The sequence below is a fragment of the Charadrius vociferus genome, unplaced genomic scaffold, assembly GCF_000708025.1.
Source record: "Charadrius vociferus isolate BGI_N301 unplaced genomic scaffold, ASM70802v2 scaffold325, whole genome shotgun sequence".
NCBI classification, from domain to species: Eukaryota; Metazoa; Chordata; class Aves; order Charadriiformes; family Charadriidae; genus Charadrius; species Charadrius vociferus.
In genome coordinates this window covers 4761253-4777887 of record NW_009648526.1, presented here as the reverse complement: position 1 = coordinate 4777887, position 16635 = coordinate 4761253, and the positions used below count along the sequence as shown (strand labels likewise).

The following is a 16635-nucleotide window of genomic DNA, read 5'->3' as shown; positions in this document are numbered from 1 at the left end:
ATAAAGCAAGTGTATCAAATTGAGGCCAGTAAAACTCCTAGGTTCACCTATAGGTTGCAAAAGCAGGGCTCAAAAGATGATTCCGCTGTAGATAAGCGTGCAATAGTACATGTTTGTTGCCAAGAGAAGGTAACAACCCTCCAGCCCACAATCCTCAAGATCACTATGCATGTTAAATGAAAAATTGTCAGAGAGCTTCTTTTGCTCCCACTAGAATATTCTTCAGCTTGTGAATCAAGTATATATGTAAAGCAGTTCTTTAAACACAGCCAGGAATATTATACCAGGTATTTCACCGTACCACCATGTTTACAATTGTGTACCATTTCCCATTTTTAATGCTAATTTAATTTGTCCCTCTCCATGGATAGGAAGTAGTGAAGGTATCTTTCTACACAGGTGAAAAAGATGTATGTGTTAAATTCCATAAACCCTCTCTGCAGCTGTCTGGGATTAGCTGTCTCCTGAACTTCTTGCAGCTAATGACTCTATAATGAGCACTGATTAGAATAAATTCCAGCTGTAAGCAAGTAGTCTTGTTTTGAGGAGCAGAAGAGATTGGTTCCCCTATGCATACTCCTTTTTACTGCCACATAGAAAACACATGCTGCGTTTCTTTTCCTCTCAACATTGCGCTGGGGCAGGGAAACTTAAGAAAAATAAAGCAAAGCTGTTATTGAAAGCAAAACATTTTTATTGAGAACCCTATGTAACTTGGCCCCTTTATCACCGATCAAGCTGCACTGTACAACGCAAATCAGCATTCGCTTGTCTCAGCAAGATAAAATTACTGAATCCTGGGGAGAGTAAAGAAGAATACAGCACTGGCCCCCCATGTTTTCAGGAACACTTCTTTTCCCCCAGTCAGAAGTTGCAAAATGCACTCGGGGTGATTCAGGAATTTGCCCTAACTCTCCATTGTCAAGGAGAGAGCCTAGATAATTAGTGCACATTCAGTCTGCAATTCAAAGGCTGAGAATAATAAGTTATGCCTTTTTATTCTAATGGGATCAGTATTTGGTTTCCTAAAAAGTAGCGCCTAACTGAGAAGATAGCAAAGGTAAAGAGGCAAACTGGAATTGTAATTGTTGTGCAGAGATTGCTTTGCAATTTCAGTTTCCATAGCGTTAAGATCAGCCTTGCCTCTTACTGAAAAATCAGTCTTACTTTACCTCCATTGGGAACATGTGCCTCCATTTCAGCATGTAGGGGTAAAGCACTGTCTTCAGTCATGGCCTCAGACTGAATTAAGTGACACCAATTTTCCTATGCCCTTCTAGTATGTCAGTGCTAGACATGTTTGAGAGGAATTCCTTTCTCTATTCCTTATCAGCTATGCTCTAAAATGTTTCCAGTCTGCCACTATTTATTTGAAGTTCTCACTTCACGCTCCATCCCGTAGCGCATTTGTGCACTTTCACATGCTGCTATTGGGGGAGAACTGCAGTTGCCACCAGGAACACTGCCCAGGTGATAATGATTTTCTTAGAGCTCTCCGAGCCCCCAGCCTGGGCACTTCCCCACAGCTGCTGGCGGTGCCATGCATCAGCCATCCCTGCCCTTTCCAGGTTTGTGCCCTGTCTAACCACTGGCTTTTGGCTCTCGGAGCTCGAACGAGTGGCTTCCTCTGACATGCACTGTTGTACAGTATCTTGCGTGCAGCGGATTTTCTTGCAGGTAAGTAACATCCATGAACATTTAACTACTGGAATTTATAAAAGGGTATCACTGCAGTCATACCACTTAAGGCAGTTTCAGGGCCTGGATACTAAATGAAGATTCATAGATGAGGGTGGAAAAACTCCATTACACTGTCTGGCTAAAAAAAGGGTTCTCATCTCTACATGCTTTAGCAAAATCTGAGTCATGAGTTTCAAACTGTGCTTGTGTTACATGCTTTGTGCTTCTTTATCTTCAGCTACAATGTAGTGATTTGTGTGCAAGGTCTACTGCACTGTAAATCTCTAAGGATTATTTAATATGGAGAACATTTCCAAAGACTATTAGACTGAGGCCACTGCAGATGAGAGCAGTTCTTTCCTTAAAAGATGCTAATTTGTTCTGTTCTTGGCAAGAAATAACTTTCAGTTAATACAGATGAGGTGTCTGTAGTTCTTTTGTGCATTGCCATTCAAAAATATCTTTTTCTGTAGCACTTCATCTTAACTTATTTTAGACATATTTGTATAATGTGCTTACCTGTTCCTGATCATACAAGCAATTTATCTTGCTTATGGGCAGTTTTTTTGCAGCCTGTGCACAGCATCGCAGTGTTGTGACTAGATTGCTATTTTAATCGAATGTAAAATAACTTTTGTTTAACCTGCAATCACAGTATGAGAACATCCTTAGTTTGCATAAGTAGAGCCAACACCAGTGGACAGATGACTTGGTGTTCCGAGTTCTTTATAATTGACTCCAAAGTAAGAATTGATAGCTAGTTTATTAGAGGGATCATAGTGAGCATACAGATCGTATTGAGAAAGTCTTGTAAGTCTGCTAATTCTTCTAATAGTGAGAAGGTGCAAGTAATCACTGGCAAAGTTTTGCCTTCTCCAATTTTCTCATTTAAAACTTCATTTCAGATATACTATTTACTTCAAAGCTTTCCATCAAGACTAATTCTGCAGGGTATCAATAACTAAAAAGATCTTCACGTACTGGGTTCCCTTCATGACCCCCTCCTGTAACTAACATGCATCTTTGCTTTGTATCCCAGAATCTAGAATCCCTGTTTCAGGGAGAGCTTAGAATTGCCACGTGGTGCCATTGTACTAATCCATAGATGCATCAGATTCCTGCATTTGTCACAAACTAAGGTGTGGGGGTTTCCTTGTGATAGCAGAAATTCTACAGGTATTTGTAGCCCAGAAGGCCAACCATATCCTGGGCTGCATCAAAAGCAGGATTACCAGCAGGTCAAGGGAGGTGATTCTGCCCCTCTACTCTGCTCTGGTGAGACTTTTGCATCCAGCTCTGGAGCCCCCAACATAAGGACATGAACCTGTTGGAGCAGGTCCAGAGGAGGGCCATGAAGAAGATCAGAGGGCTGGAGGACCTCTGCTATGAGGACAGGCTGAGAGAATTGGGGTTGTTCAGCCTGGAGAAGAGAAGGCTCTGGGGAGACCTTATAGCAGCTTTCCAGTATCTGAAGGGCCCCTACAAGAAAGCTGGAGAGGGACTTTTTACAAGGGCATGTCATGATAGGATGAGGTGTAATGGCTTCAAACTGGAAGAGGGCAGATTTTGATTAGATATTAGGAAGAAATTCTGTACTGGGAGGATGGCGAGGCACTGGAACAGATTGCCCATGGAAGCTGTGGCTGCCCTATCCCTGGAGGTGTTCAAGGCCAGGCTGGATGGGGCTTTGAGCAACCTGGTCTAGTGGAAGGTGTCCCTGCCCAGGTCAGGGACATTGGAACTATATTATCTTTAAGGTCCCTTTCCAACCCAAACCATTCTATGATCTATGAGGGTTTCGGTTACAGTGACAGGATATTTTTTTTTATAAATTCATAATGCCTAGGAAATTAATCTCTGTGTAGCTGCTCTAATCCTCTAGCTCCAGGCTAGTTTGTGTGCTGTGTGTGCACACACAAGACTTGGGAAACTGATTATGTCAAAGTGATCATATGTGGTTGGCTGATACGACTTTGGAATATATGCATATAGTAAAGCATGCAGTTGTGTGGTCCATTTTAGAAGCCAATGTTTGAGCTCAGGTCACCCCAATTAAGTAACTGCACAGGTCAAGCTTATCATAAGCATACAACAATGAAATACAGAGAAATGTACATATGGAAAGTACATTGTTTCCCCCATCCATATCATGCACAGCAGACCACAGTTGCCAAGCCTGTCTAGAATTAGCTAGTTTCTTTATTTTCACTTTTTTTTTAATACAGTTCATATAATTTCTCTTAATTTATTTAGAATCCAGTATTTAAACAAAAATGTGTTATTTAAAGTAGCACAACTATTTAGTGGGAAGAATTAATGAGCTTTTGTTGTAAATATGTCTCTTTTCCTGGCGTATAGATTAGATTGTTTGAAAAACAAACTTGCAGAGGGATCTAAATAGATTGGAGCATTGGGCTATGATTAACAGGATGAAATTTAACAAGTCGAAATGCCAGATTCTGCACCTGGGATGGAGTAATGCTGGACACAAGTCTAAATGTGCAGAGGAGCTGCTGGAGAGCAGCCCTGCAGAAAGGGACCTAGGGGTGCTGGTCAGCAGCAGCTCAGTAGCAGCCAGCAGTGTGCACTGGCACCAAAAGGGCAACCTGTGTCCTGGGGGGTATGGAACACAGCACAGCCACCAGTCAAGAGTGGGGATCATCCCGCTGTATTCAGTGTTGGTGTGGCCTCACCTGGAACACTGTGCGCAGTGCTGTGCCCCACCATTTAAGAAGGATGTGAAAGTCCTTGAATGCATCCAGAGGAGGGCAACCAAGCTGGTGAAAGGGCTGGAAGGAATGTCCTGTGAGGAGCGGCTGAGGACTTTGGGCTTGTCTACTGTAGAGAGAAGGAGGCTGAGGGGTCACCTCATTGCTCTCCGCAGCTTCCTGAGGAAGGGATGTAGAGACGGAGGTGCTGAGATCTTCTCCCTGGGATTCAGGGACAGGATGCCTGGGAAAGGTTCAAAGCTGTGTCAGAAGAGGTTCAGACTGGACATTAGGAAGCATTTATTTACTGAGAGGGTGGTCAGGCACTGGAAAAGGCTTTCTAGGGAGATGGTCGATGCCCTGTGCATGTCAGTGTTTAAGAGGAATTTGGACAATGCCCTTAATACCATGCTTTAACTTGGGCAGCCCTGAATTGATCAGGCAGTTGGACTAGGTGATCATTGTAGAATATTTCTGTTGGAAGAGACTTATTCTAAAAACAATATTTGGTTTAACAATGGGAGATACTTAATGGCATCCAGCTAGTAAGAGCTAATAAACCAGTGAGTGATTTTTTTAAAATAACTTTCATAGCAGTGTGCTATCCTTTAGTGCCCTGTGTGACTGCCAAGTTAATAGAATTATTTTCATTTAGTTTTGGCAAGAGCAGGTCAGATTCTAAATGTGTGCTTTCAGTACACTTTAAAGAAATGCCTAAGCTGAGAATTGGAAAGAGCTCCTGTTTACTGCATAACGATCAAAGCATGACCCCTTACTGGCAAGAAAAAGAAATGGGAAACTAATTTCAAGGTTCAGGATTAATTCTCTTGTCAAATTGACAGAAGAGATCCTACACTAGAATACATTTAGCATAAATGTAGAACCTTCTCTTTATCTGTTCCTTTCAGTGTGCAAGTTATTACTTTGATTTCATGGTTCCATAACATGAGCATTTTAGAAGTTAGCTGCCTATAAATCTGTTTTAAATATCTACAAACACATCCTTTTTACCAAATAAATATATCATTTTGTTTTCTTTTTTTGTTTCCTTTTAACATCACTGATATCTACTGTTGACTTTTTCCTGAATGTGTGTTTTTTCATCTTCCTTACAGTAATTGCTTAGAAATGATTGTCATATAAGGAGTTGGCTATGGCAAACAGGAAACGTCAAAGCACTACAGCCAGCATGCTGGATCACAGAGTGAGAGTTTGCCCTACTTCATCCCACAACAGGGAGCCTGAAAATGAAGAAAGCGACCTTCCTATTGAAGATTATGCAGCGAAGGAGGCAGAACTAGCAACTGTCAGACAAGGTAGTCCTACACCTGTGGAACATGAGTGCAATGATCATAGTGGAGATGGTGACTCCAGTTCTGACTATGTGAATAACACCTCTGAGGAGGAGGACTATGATGAAGGCTTACCAGAAGAAGAAGAGGGGATCACATACTACATTAGATACTGTCCAGAGGATGACAGTTACCTGGAAGGAATGGACTGCAATGGGGAGGAGTATGCTTCCCATGAGGAACATCATGTTGAAACAGATGAATGTCAGGAAGCTGTAGAAGAATGGGCTGAAGGTAAAATTCAGCACCAGGATGAAAATGAGGTGACGGACAGGCAAGAGTGGCAGGAAGGTCAAGATAACAGCGTTCAGATTTTGGAGGATGAAGTATCATCTTTGGAGATTCAAGACCAAGAAGAAAACATACAGTATTGTCAAAGTGAAGGTGACTATCCGGACTATTACCCAGCAGAGGCTAATGGAAACTCACAGGGAATATCACCATACCATTCTAGAAAAGAGGATGCAGAGCTGGAAGAGCAGGAAGAGGACATTGACCAGATTGTAGCAGAAATCAAAATGAGTATGAGCATGAGCAGTCTTAATAGTACAACAGAAATGAGTCCAGAGCACACTGGGACTGAAAACATGGTGCATGACTATAAAGAGACTTGTTCAAAGGGAGAAGCTGTTCACAGTGCTAACAGGCACGAGGGGAGGCCAAAATCACTGAATATCCCATCTGCCTCTAAGCACAGTGGAGATGTGCCTAGAGGTTTTAAAGCAAAGTCAAGAACCCCAGAGGACAGACAGAAATGGCCACAAGAGCAGGTAGGATATTCTCTGTTTAACTAGACCATCAGAGGTATTATGCACATTTTACATTAGTTATTTATTCCAAACAGAATTAAGAGCAGTATTTTTACTTTTTTACTCTGTATTGCATTCACAGCTACATAATCATGTGTGTTTAGAAAACGGTGTGATGTAGTTAGTTTAGGTAGAGAACTAGGAAAGGGGTTTTGTACAGAAAACAGACAATTCTAAGTAAAACAAGGTATTCCAGATGTGTGGGGCAAAACTGGTTTATTTACAGTATTTGTATTCTGCAGTGACACACTAGATAAAACTGGGGTGAGCACTGAATTAGTTGAAGGGTTTCTTTCCATTAAGGACTCCTGTTCCATTGCCTTAGTGGGCGATTACTTTTAATTTCTTTTGGTTTTAATAGAATGTATGTGAAGGCTAGACACTGTATATTAAAAACAACTGCAAGAAGTGCCTGCATATTGCTGTGGTTGTGTACTAGCTGGGCATATCTTGACCTTTACAAGAAGGAAGAAGTAGGAGCTTTAGTTGTACTGTTAAGCAGTTTTATCACAAGAATGGTGTAAATGTTAATTTAAACTATGCATGGTCTTTTCTCATTCTAATGTTGAGTGCCAGAAAAAAGAATGTGGGAATGAAGCTCAATCTTTTCTAGAGGAACAGGTATGTGAGGTTTTTTTGTGTGTTTTTTTTTTTTTTAAAGTTTCAAATTAAATGTGCTTACTTCCTTAGATAGACATATTTAATTCCCTTTGCTCTAACGTCAGTTTAAAGCTTTGACTTTGCAGAAGATAACTAATATTCAGTTGCATATAACTTCAGAGATGCAATGAATAGAGATCTACATAAAAGAGGTTAAACCTAACATGTATTTAGATGACAGGCTAGTGAGGAAAAGTGAAATTTTTTTGCCTTATCTTTAATTAAAATGCTTTATTAAACTTCATAGGTATGTTTACAGTTTGAGCTTTATCAAATCTATAAATATTATGATTTTCTATAGTTAAGGGCCTCACAGTTAAACAATTTAATCTAGGTAATTCCATTAGATAAGACATTAAAATGTCAATTCCTCTGAAAAACAGTAAAAGGAAATCAAATGTTTACATATATGCTGATGAAACAGGTTGACCTTTATTATAATAGTGAACAAAAAAAAATCGTAGGGGGATATTTTCAGATTTCCCGTATCTATAGCAAGTTCTTAATATTCATTTCTACATTCTATTTACAGAAGGATAATTAAAACCAAATTGTGTAACTTACTATAGTGAGTGCCTTACTGCCAGCGTAAAAGTTCTAGCATTTGTGAATAAGCTTGATGATCTTGAATGGTTTAAATAGTAACTAGGTATTGGCTAGGAGCAGAGAAGTCTAGTTAGCATGTTTTAGACTAGCAATGGTCTTTCTGTAGCAGTACACGAGCAACAGCTACTGAAGTGTTGCTGCTTGTAAGTTTTGAAAGTATTTCCAAAATAAAAGAGAAGAGGAGCTCTTGAGGTGTCCCTGTCTATGGCAGGGGGGTTGGAACTCGATGATATTCAAGGTCCTTTCCAACCTAAACCGTTCTGTGATGAATAAGAAAGCTAGTGAATTCTTCTATATGCTTGAATAAGAAATTGTTGGGGGGGTTTTCCCCCTGAATGATTGCTGAATTGAAAACAGAATTCAAGAGACCTTCATTTCAACATCTTTTTCTACTCTTTAAATGAAGTTGAGCTGAATTGCATTGTACCTTTATTCTTCTTGCCAGACTGCTAACAAATGGGCGTTTTGTAACACCAGGATATTGCTATAGCTGCCACTGGTGTGAAAATAAGCAAAGGGACCTAAGTTCTGAGTTGCCTGTTGGAGCTTTAATTGTTATTTCCAGTCAATCTTGGGCCAATGCCTTAATCTTTTTTAGTGATGGAGGAAGTGCTGCTGTGATAGGTAGCCACTGGCTGGCACATAGCCATTGAGTTTCTACCATCACTCTTCATAAAAACCACAAACTATTGTCTAACGGACAGACCATTAAACAGTACACAATATTTCATTCCTTCAAATGCAAAGAGAGAAAGTAAAGTAGAGATACAGCCAGAGATAAAGCAGTACAGGTACCATTTCAGTTCAGTGTGAAGGCATAAACAAACTGGGTGACAAGACACACGCTTAATTTGTAAGAAAGGAGATGGGGCAAAGCTGCTGTGGGCACCTTCACTGAAGAGAAGAACACATCGGCCTCCAAGACATAAAAGTGTGAAGCAGCATTTCTTATGGAGATAGAGGCTCACAAACGGAGACTTGAGGAGATTCTCCTCTCCCCCCACCCCAAGCCTCTAGCAATATAAAAGAAAGATTAAAAAGCAAGTTAAATAATCTTTGGCAAGCATTACTTGAATGTGTTTATCATAACAAGACTGGTCTTATTTGGCTGTGTTCTGTTCACCTGTCGCAGGTTGCTTATCCTTAGCTTTATTCAAAAATCAGGCTCATGGTGAGGGCATTAAAAGTACAGTATCCATTTCTCCCAAAGTGAGTTTTAGACTTATTGGGTCCTTAAATGTCCTTAACATGAGGTGTGGTTGGACCTTTAACGTATATATTGGACCTCAAAGAATTTTGATAAAGTGCAGAGGATTTTGTTTGTCTAAGGGATGGATGCAATTAGTGTACTGTCTAAAGCAACCTCTGTCTCATTTGTGAAACTGAGGAGTCATTATTTTAATTACAATAATTCAAGTTCTTACATAGTGAAAGGGGAAAAACCTAAAGCCACTGTCCAGTAGATTTCCATGCCCAACTTCTTGTTTGCAGAGAATTTGCTTGCAAGATCCTTGGTTTTGTCTTCTTGCTAAGAGATTTCAGTTATAAGTGTGCATCCCACAGCACAAAATATGAGAGGGATGACAGACATATTGCACGGGGAACACTTTTTTTGCCCCAATTCTTTAAGTAAATGCAGATTTGAATGCTTTAAGTTAAACCAAGATACTACCTGTATGTCAGGTTTTGTAAACAGTAAGCAAACAGGAACATGCATTTGTTGGTTTTATGCACATCCTGTGCTGTCCTTAGACTTTTTCGTGTTTCTGCTCCTCTCCTCCTTTCCTGCCTCCTATAGGTAGCAATACTGCTGCATAAAATTTCAGGTTAGTTAACAGTAACCAATACTCAATCCATTTTTACATACCTTTAAAAATATATAGTTATTGATTCCTAGCCCATGATAAATGCTAACAATAGTCTTGCATACAAACTGTTAAATAACCAGTAGACAAATGCAAGTTGGAAGGTTCCAGTTGCTAGGTTTGCTTTCCGCAATTAATTACCAGGGAACAGCAGTCACTTCTAAGAAAGACTCAACAATCTACAGAGAATGGAAAACAAAGTAATCATCTCATTTTATTTTCAGTGTGGGTCAGTCTCTATTCTTAAATATGCATGCTCACCCTTGAAAACTTTGGGGATATATGAGCTTGCTTGTATGGGTCTTTATTTGTAAATACCTCTAGGGAAACGCAGAAGATTTGCGGTAGAGAAGCCTGAGGGAAACCTAGAATATATTTAGAGTGCATATTTGCTTTAACTCACTGCTTAGCACAACTTTTATTTCTTGCAAGCTTTCCATGCTTACATCATTTAAGAAAAGCGTTACATCTATGAAGTTGAAACTGAGTATTTTGGGCATTCTATGACACAAGTCAAATCTAACAAGTTCCTCAAGCTAGGAGTTTCCCCTACCCCCATTTGACATCTTAGTCATCTCAGAGTGAGACAATTGTTGATGTATCTGACACATGGAGAAATTTTTTTTTTTTTTGCTTATAATTTCATTTTATACATTTCATCTTCATGCAGATAAGTCAAATACAGTGAGACAATATCGATGTAGTTCTCATGAATTATCACAGCTTTATTGTAAGATAAACAGGAATTAACTGAGTTAGGTATATCTTTGGGTAGAATAAGGAGGAAGAAGAACTGAATGGCTCATTGAACTGATACTAGCATACAGCATGACCAGAAATTTTAAATTGATGTGGTGTTCCTGTGCAAAAGTAGTTGCTGTTAACTTGAAAGTTTTTTTCTTTTTGGAATGCTGTGACATTTGCATAGCTTCAAGATTAGCTAGAATATTGTTGGTTTGGAACACTAATAATCATTCTAGGAACAGGTTTACTAGATACAAAATGAGAATAGACTCTTGTTGCAGATGAGTGCTTGTACTGCACAAAATAGGAACAAGGGCCTGGTCTAAACGAAAGCTTGAACCATAAAAAGCTTGTCTCCAGGTTTGCTGCAATGTATCCTGTCCTGCTTCCTTCCCACAAAGCGATGTGGTATGGGGCAGCCCCAGGCCCACCCTGCTGCTCCCTGACACCATTTGGAACGTTAGTTTCTTCTGTTGCACCCATAAGACATCTGCAGAGAATGATGACATTGCCTACTCTTTCACTAATACTAAGTTAATGCTAACTCCATACAGTCAGGTAGCATAATTAAAGAATGATAGAAGCAGTCAAGAAAAGCATTAGCCAAACATTGGACATCAGCTGAAGTAATACCAATGGAAAGTGTCTTTTGCACTAGTGGGACTCATCATTAAAGAATTGCTTCTCTCTGGAACCTCGTATGTGGCAGAGTTTGACTCTAGTTAGGATGAAGAGAGTATACTTTTATGAAATACTGGAATTGGTGTGGCCTGAGAGCTACTTCTGATGAGTGGGGCTAAAGATGACTGTGGAACTCAACACTTGAAGAACAAAGAGCTGATCAGACAGTTAATGCTTATGTCTCATCTACTTAGATTTCAGACTTCAGACTCCTGAGTATGAATAGGTTAGGACAGAATATGCAAACAGATCTATTTACCAACAATGAAAAAGTTTTTACTGGCACCAACACCTTACCTTCACCTGTACCCTTTTGAAGAAACAGGGATTTGCCATTATCACCATTAATAACAAGGACATTGGAGGGAAGTCTACTTTTTAATGATGCTGTCTGTGACACATGGATCCTATTGTTACTTGTTTCTCAATCGCACTTTCATATCCCAGTTTAGGTTTGCGAACCTAACCTAATATGCTCATACACACTCCCCTGGTAGGGACCCCACAAGCTTCTGCAGCATTAGTCTCATTTCATATGGGCTATGCCCTTACACTTTTTCAACGTGGACATTTGGAAACAGATAGAATATCACCAACAAAAAATTTGTGAAAGACAATTCTACAAAGTTGTCTCTTTCTGTCTCAGTTTGCTCTCCAACAGCTTTGCACACATCAGTGCTGCTCCTGTGTTTTGTTTACCTGTACTCATGGAGCTCACTCAGTATTGACAAAAATATTTGAGGTTTATTCCCTTCTCTTGTCCTGGGCACAGTGCTCTTCTGCTGCAAAAAGCCCAGATCCAGGAGTCTTATCCATAAAAGATCTCATCCTTAGAACACTCTGAAGCAGCTAAGATGATAGATGTTTTAAAAAACCTTTATCTTAAGAACATTTTACTAGAATTCAGCCTGAGTATTATAGGATGCGTTTGATAGAAGTTGTGGAAAACACAAATGGGTGTGAACAAAGAGTATTAAAAAATATTCTCAAAAATTCTCAAACAAACCAGTTTCTCTGTGCTAACTGGCCAAGTCATGGCTTTTTACCAGCAAACTCCTGACACCAGAAGACAGCAAAATCAATGCCTCTTATCTAAAGATGCATTAGTTACAGAGTCTTGTCAGGGAAGTTTAAAGCAGAAGGCAGCATGCACTCCAAATTACATCTACATAAAAATGCACTATTCAGCACAATGGTTTCTCTGAAACTCTTTATCATGGCTGGTTCTCCATTTTAAATATATGCAAGGACAAAAAAACTCTTAGTTCTTTAAGATGAGAAAATTCAATTGGCAATTTTTTTAATGTTTATTGAAATTGGATAGAGTACTGAAGTTCTTTTGTGGAATGCTGAGTTCTCTAAACTTACTTTGACTCCTTCCCTTTTCATAACACCAGTTCCGTACTCTAATCTGACTTGCTTACCTGGAACTACTCCTTTCTACAAGTATCTTCCTCTTCACTTCTGACATGTTGCTAGCACCACCTCTAAATTAGCACATAAGTAATGGAATCAGTGTGAGAGAATAGAGTGTGAAGTCTGGCCTCTTTTTTTCTGTGATCAAAATCAGAAATCCTTCAGCTCATCAAGAATTGCCTCATTCAGATTTTATCTGCTGGGTCAAATTGCTCCTACTGACAACAGCATGTTACTGATGTTACGATAACTAATGCAGCAGCTCAGTAAGGGTACATTAATACATTCCCACTACACATCACCAGCATCTACAAGAGAAATTATTTCAGTCATTCAGTTAATATGAATATTACTAATACGAATAGTACCGCCATAGTAGACTTGTTACAGGTTACCATCTCTTGATTCAGAAAGATGTTTTAGATGCACCTTGATGTGTTTCTATAAACGTAGTAGTGTTTAAATATCAGGAGGACACATGGCCCAATGATAAACCGTCTCCAGAAACCAACAGAAGATCATAAAAGTTGAAACTAGAAACTGAAGTTTAGTCCTTGAGTGACAAACAGAACAATACTCATCTGCTTTACCTTCATTCTAGAGACACACAGCAACCCTGGATGAAAAGTCAGTTAGATCTTTTTCTTTACTTGTGCAACAGGTAAATTAATAATCTAGTCAACCTACCACATAACTTCTCTTTTCCAAGAAGCTTAGTAGCCTTCAAGATCGAGTTTCAAAATATATAAGCCAGTATATTGGTCTCTGAACACATTATTTGATAATATTTGAACAGTATTGCTAGTAGAGAGATTGATTGGCAGGTATAGCTCATAAGCCACAGTATCCAAAAGTTCAAGCATCACAGTAAAGCCTCACCACGCCTTTGGGCTGCACTCAATGCTTGCTTACAAAGTCTTTACCAAAAGCATTAACAATTCTGAGAAAACTAATATCTCATTCCTCTCTCAGACAAATTATTCCTCTGAATAAATCAAGAAAGGGACTAACCTGCTGGTTTCCAGCAGAATGTTCTCTAGCAGGAAAGTGCTTCATCGGTGCTGAGCATCACAGCAGCATTCAGGATCACACGTGGCAACCTTGAGGAGGACCATACTGCTGAGACAAGCTTTTGACTGAAAAGCTAATCAGCTTACACTGGAGTAAACAACCAGTAGTGTTAAGAAGTAGCAGAACTCAATCATTACCAGCCCTCACCTGCAGCTAAGAGGAGCTTCATCTTGTAGGAAGGGGTGGTTATAAAGGGGGCCTGGTTGGCTGGGTGGGGCCCAGCAAGATTGATGGGAGGAGCGAGGCCCAGGTGGCCCCAGGCCTGGCAATTAGCCATCAAGACAAGGCTGGCCAGGGCAGGGGTAGACCTGCAGGCTTCTTTCTGAAAGATGTGCATGGATGCTTCAGTGACCTCAAATAAGTAGAGCCTGATTTTCTTCTCAGCCTAAAGATAGCATTTTTGGCTGCCTCATGTTCCTTCACATGATGCTGGACGCTGCCTCAGTACTTGCTCAGAGGCAAAAGTATTAATAACACTACACCTTTAACATTTTAATGTTTTTATGTCTTCCCTTTGCAGAATCTGTCTTCTTACCAGAATCTTATCCGAGGATAAGAGACTTTTAATGTAGCTGTACCTCTGTGTTAGCGTGCAGTCAAGTCCAGATTTCCAATTTAGCTTTAGCTCCTATTCTAAACTGCAAGTTAGGGTATAAAGTATTTATAATACCTTATAAGTGTTTCCCTCAAATGTGATTTTTCTAGCTACTGTTACACTTAAAACATAAATTGGAAACTCTGTAAGAAACTTGAAGAAAGCAAGTATCAGGTATGGTAATTTATTTGACATTGGTCAGATCACCTGGGAGCACGAGCCAACTTCCAACCAACATGGAATACCAGAATTTATGTTTTCTAAAAATGATTGCATAAAGAAGCTCCAAAATAGATCCTTCATCCTTGGTCTAGAAGCATCTCCTTCCATATGTAAAAGACAACATTGTAGCTGTGTATGGGAGATGCAGCCATGCCTACTCTGCGTAGTTGTCTCTGCAAGCCTTATGGAAAGACAGGGGAGCCTTTCCCCCTGTACTTCTTTCTGCTCTTTTCTTCTGGGATACCACGTTAGCAAACATTACTTTAGCATGAAGTTCTCAACCCTTATATTGTAAAGGGTCATTGTAACAGCCCACATATTTGCAGGCAAGTGTTGGGCGCAGAAAGTCTCAGACAAGCACAGCTCCCCTTACTGACTACTCAATATTTTGTGCTGCTGCTGAAGGGATACAGGGTATGCTACACTCCAAAGCTGAGCAGATCTCAAGAATGTGATATTACACTCAGCTTTGTTTGGAGGAAGTGCTCACAGTGACACCTTCCCCTCCTCATCCTTCCCCTCCTCATCACAACACTTTTAAAAATAAAGTGTTAGTAGATCAGCCAGAGATGGAACATATTGTGTGCACAGATGTGCATAAAAGAAATGGAAGAATTCTTTGTACCTGAGATTCTGCCTAATTAGACTGGGGCTCCTAAACACATAGGCAAAACACTGAGGAAAGAAAAATTGGCCTTCATGTGCAGACACCAAATAGTAAGTAAAAAACATTTATGATGTTCCTTGTAGAGGTGATCGATCCCAACACATTGTGTATTCTGCACAGACTTCTCTTTGGAACCCAGCCAATATACAATAACAGCGTACATACTACATATGTGACATATAAATACTTCATATGTGACTAGGAAGCAATAAACAAGCAAGGCATGTTTATACTCTTAAAATCCTGAAAATAGACACTCCAGGAAATTACACCTATGTATAAATCAAAACAAAATATCATCCAAGCGTTTAGTCATCTTTTATATTAAGACTATATGGAATTATATATGCAACTATTACCAAGGAGCATGATTGGTATTACAATCCCCAAGGCTGAATAAGTTCATCGACATGTAAGATTTGTGACAGAGACATGTTTCAATAATGTTTACGGCACCCAGGCTATGCTTACTAAACCAGTCAACCAATTCTTTCTTTATATGCAGGTGCATTTTCAGTTCAGTCAAGTGTGTGATACTCAGAACTGACAGAGCTTTAGAAGTTCTAACATTCTGTTGTACTGACTGGAGTTAATATATTTACTGTCACTGTTTACAGTTTAATGCATCTTCATTGTGGCCGTGTCATTTTCCCTGCTTAAAGCATACTTGATCTCATCCTACTATTTTAGGGAATAATGTATGATCATTATGCCAGTTCTGTGAAAGCCCTCTAGGTATTTGTTTATCTCATTAATATATTTCACTGCACATCAACACATATTGCTCCACATTCGTTTAGCCATGCACTATAATTCAATTCATCTTGTCTCAAAGAGAATAGCATTTATAAGCAGGGATGTGGTAAGCTTCTACAGCCGTGCAGACAGGGCACTAGCCAGGGGGTCCCCAGGACTTCGTGCTTTGTGTGTATCTCAGACAGTCTTTTCTTTCCTAAAATGCTGCTTACAACTTGGGTGGATTGTTCCTTGGTGTATGTTGTCTTACCCGAGAATTAGCACTACTGAGCTGATAGCTCTAGTGTGCTTGCTTCATTAGTGCATTTCCTTTAGCTGACTAAATATTACTCATAGGGAATAATTTGTCTAGAGATGAACATGCAGACTTTCTTTGATTACAGCTACATACTGCATTTGAAAGTCAGACGACAAAGAGCTATGTTCACATGTAATATTCAGGCTGACCCGTTGAAATAATACTGGCTCAGTGTTTTCCATTTGCACAACTGTTGATACAAGTTCTTTTTTGTGAAGCCTTACAATGGCAGTGGCATTTAGGTATGCTTTTTAATACATAAGGAAACTGAGAAAAAAGGAAACTGAGAAAAAAGGAAAGTGAAATATCCTAAACCAGAAAAATTTGTTCCAGAAATCACTTTGGTTTTCCAGATTTCTCACACTGAAACTCTGAGTCATGAAAACTTCGCTTTCTTGGTACGTATGGGACATGAGTGCTCCCTGTGCTGGGTGTTCAGTGACTGGTGTCAGGTCTGGAGAAGAAATTCTGCCCCTGAGAATACTGGATCTTAGAAGAAAGAGTG

General features: G+C 39.7%; 1 protein-coding gene across 2 annotated transcripts in view; it reads left to right on the top strand.

Annotated features, from left to right (window-relative positions):
- Positions 1-5541: 5541 nt before the first annotated feature.
- Positions 5542-16635, top strand: part of APBA2 (amyloid beta (A4) precursor protein-binding, family A, member 2) — a 45931-nt gene continuing 34837 nt past the window's right edge. For both annotated transcript variants that reach the window (XM_009885756.1, XM_009885755.1), the window contains exon 1: positions 5542-6510. In XM_009885756.1, the coding sequence (XP_009884058.1) occupies positions 5542-6510 (969 nt within the window). The remainder of the gene's footprint in view (positions 6511-16635) is intronic.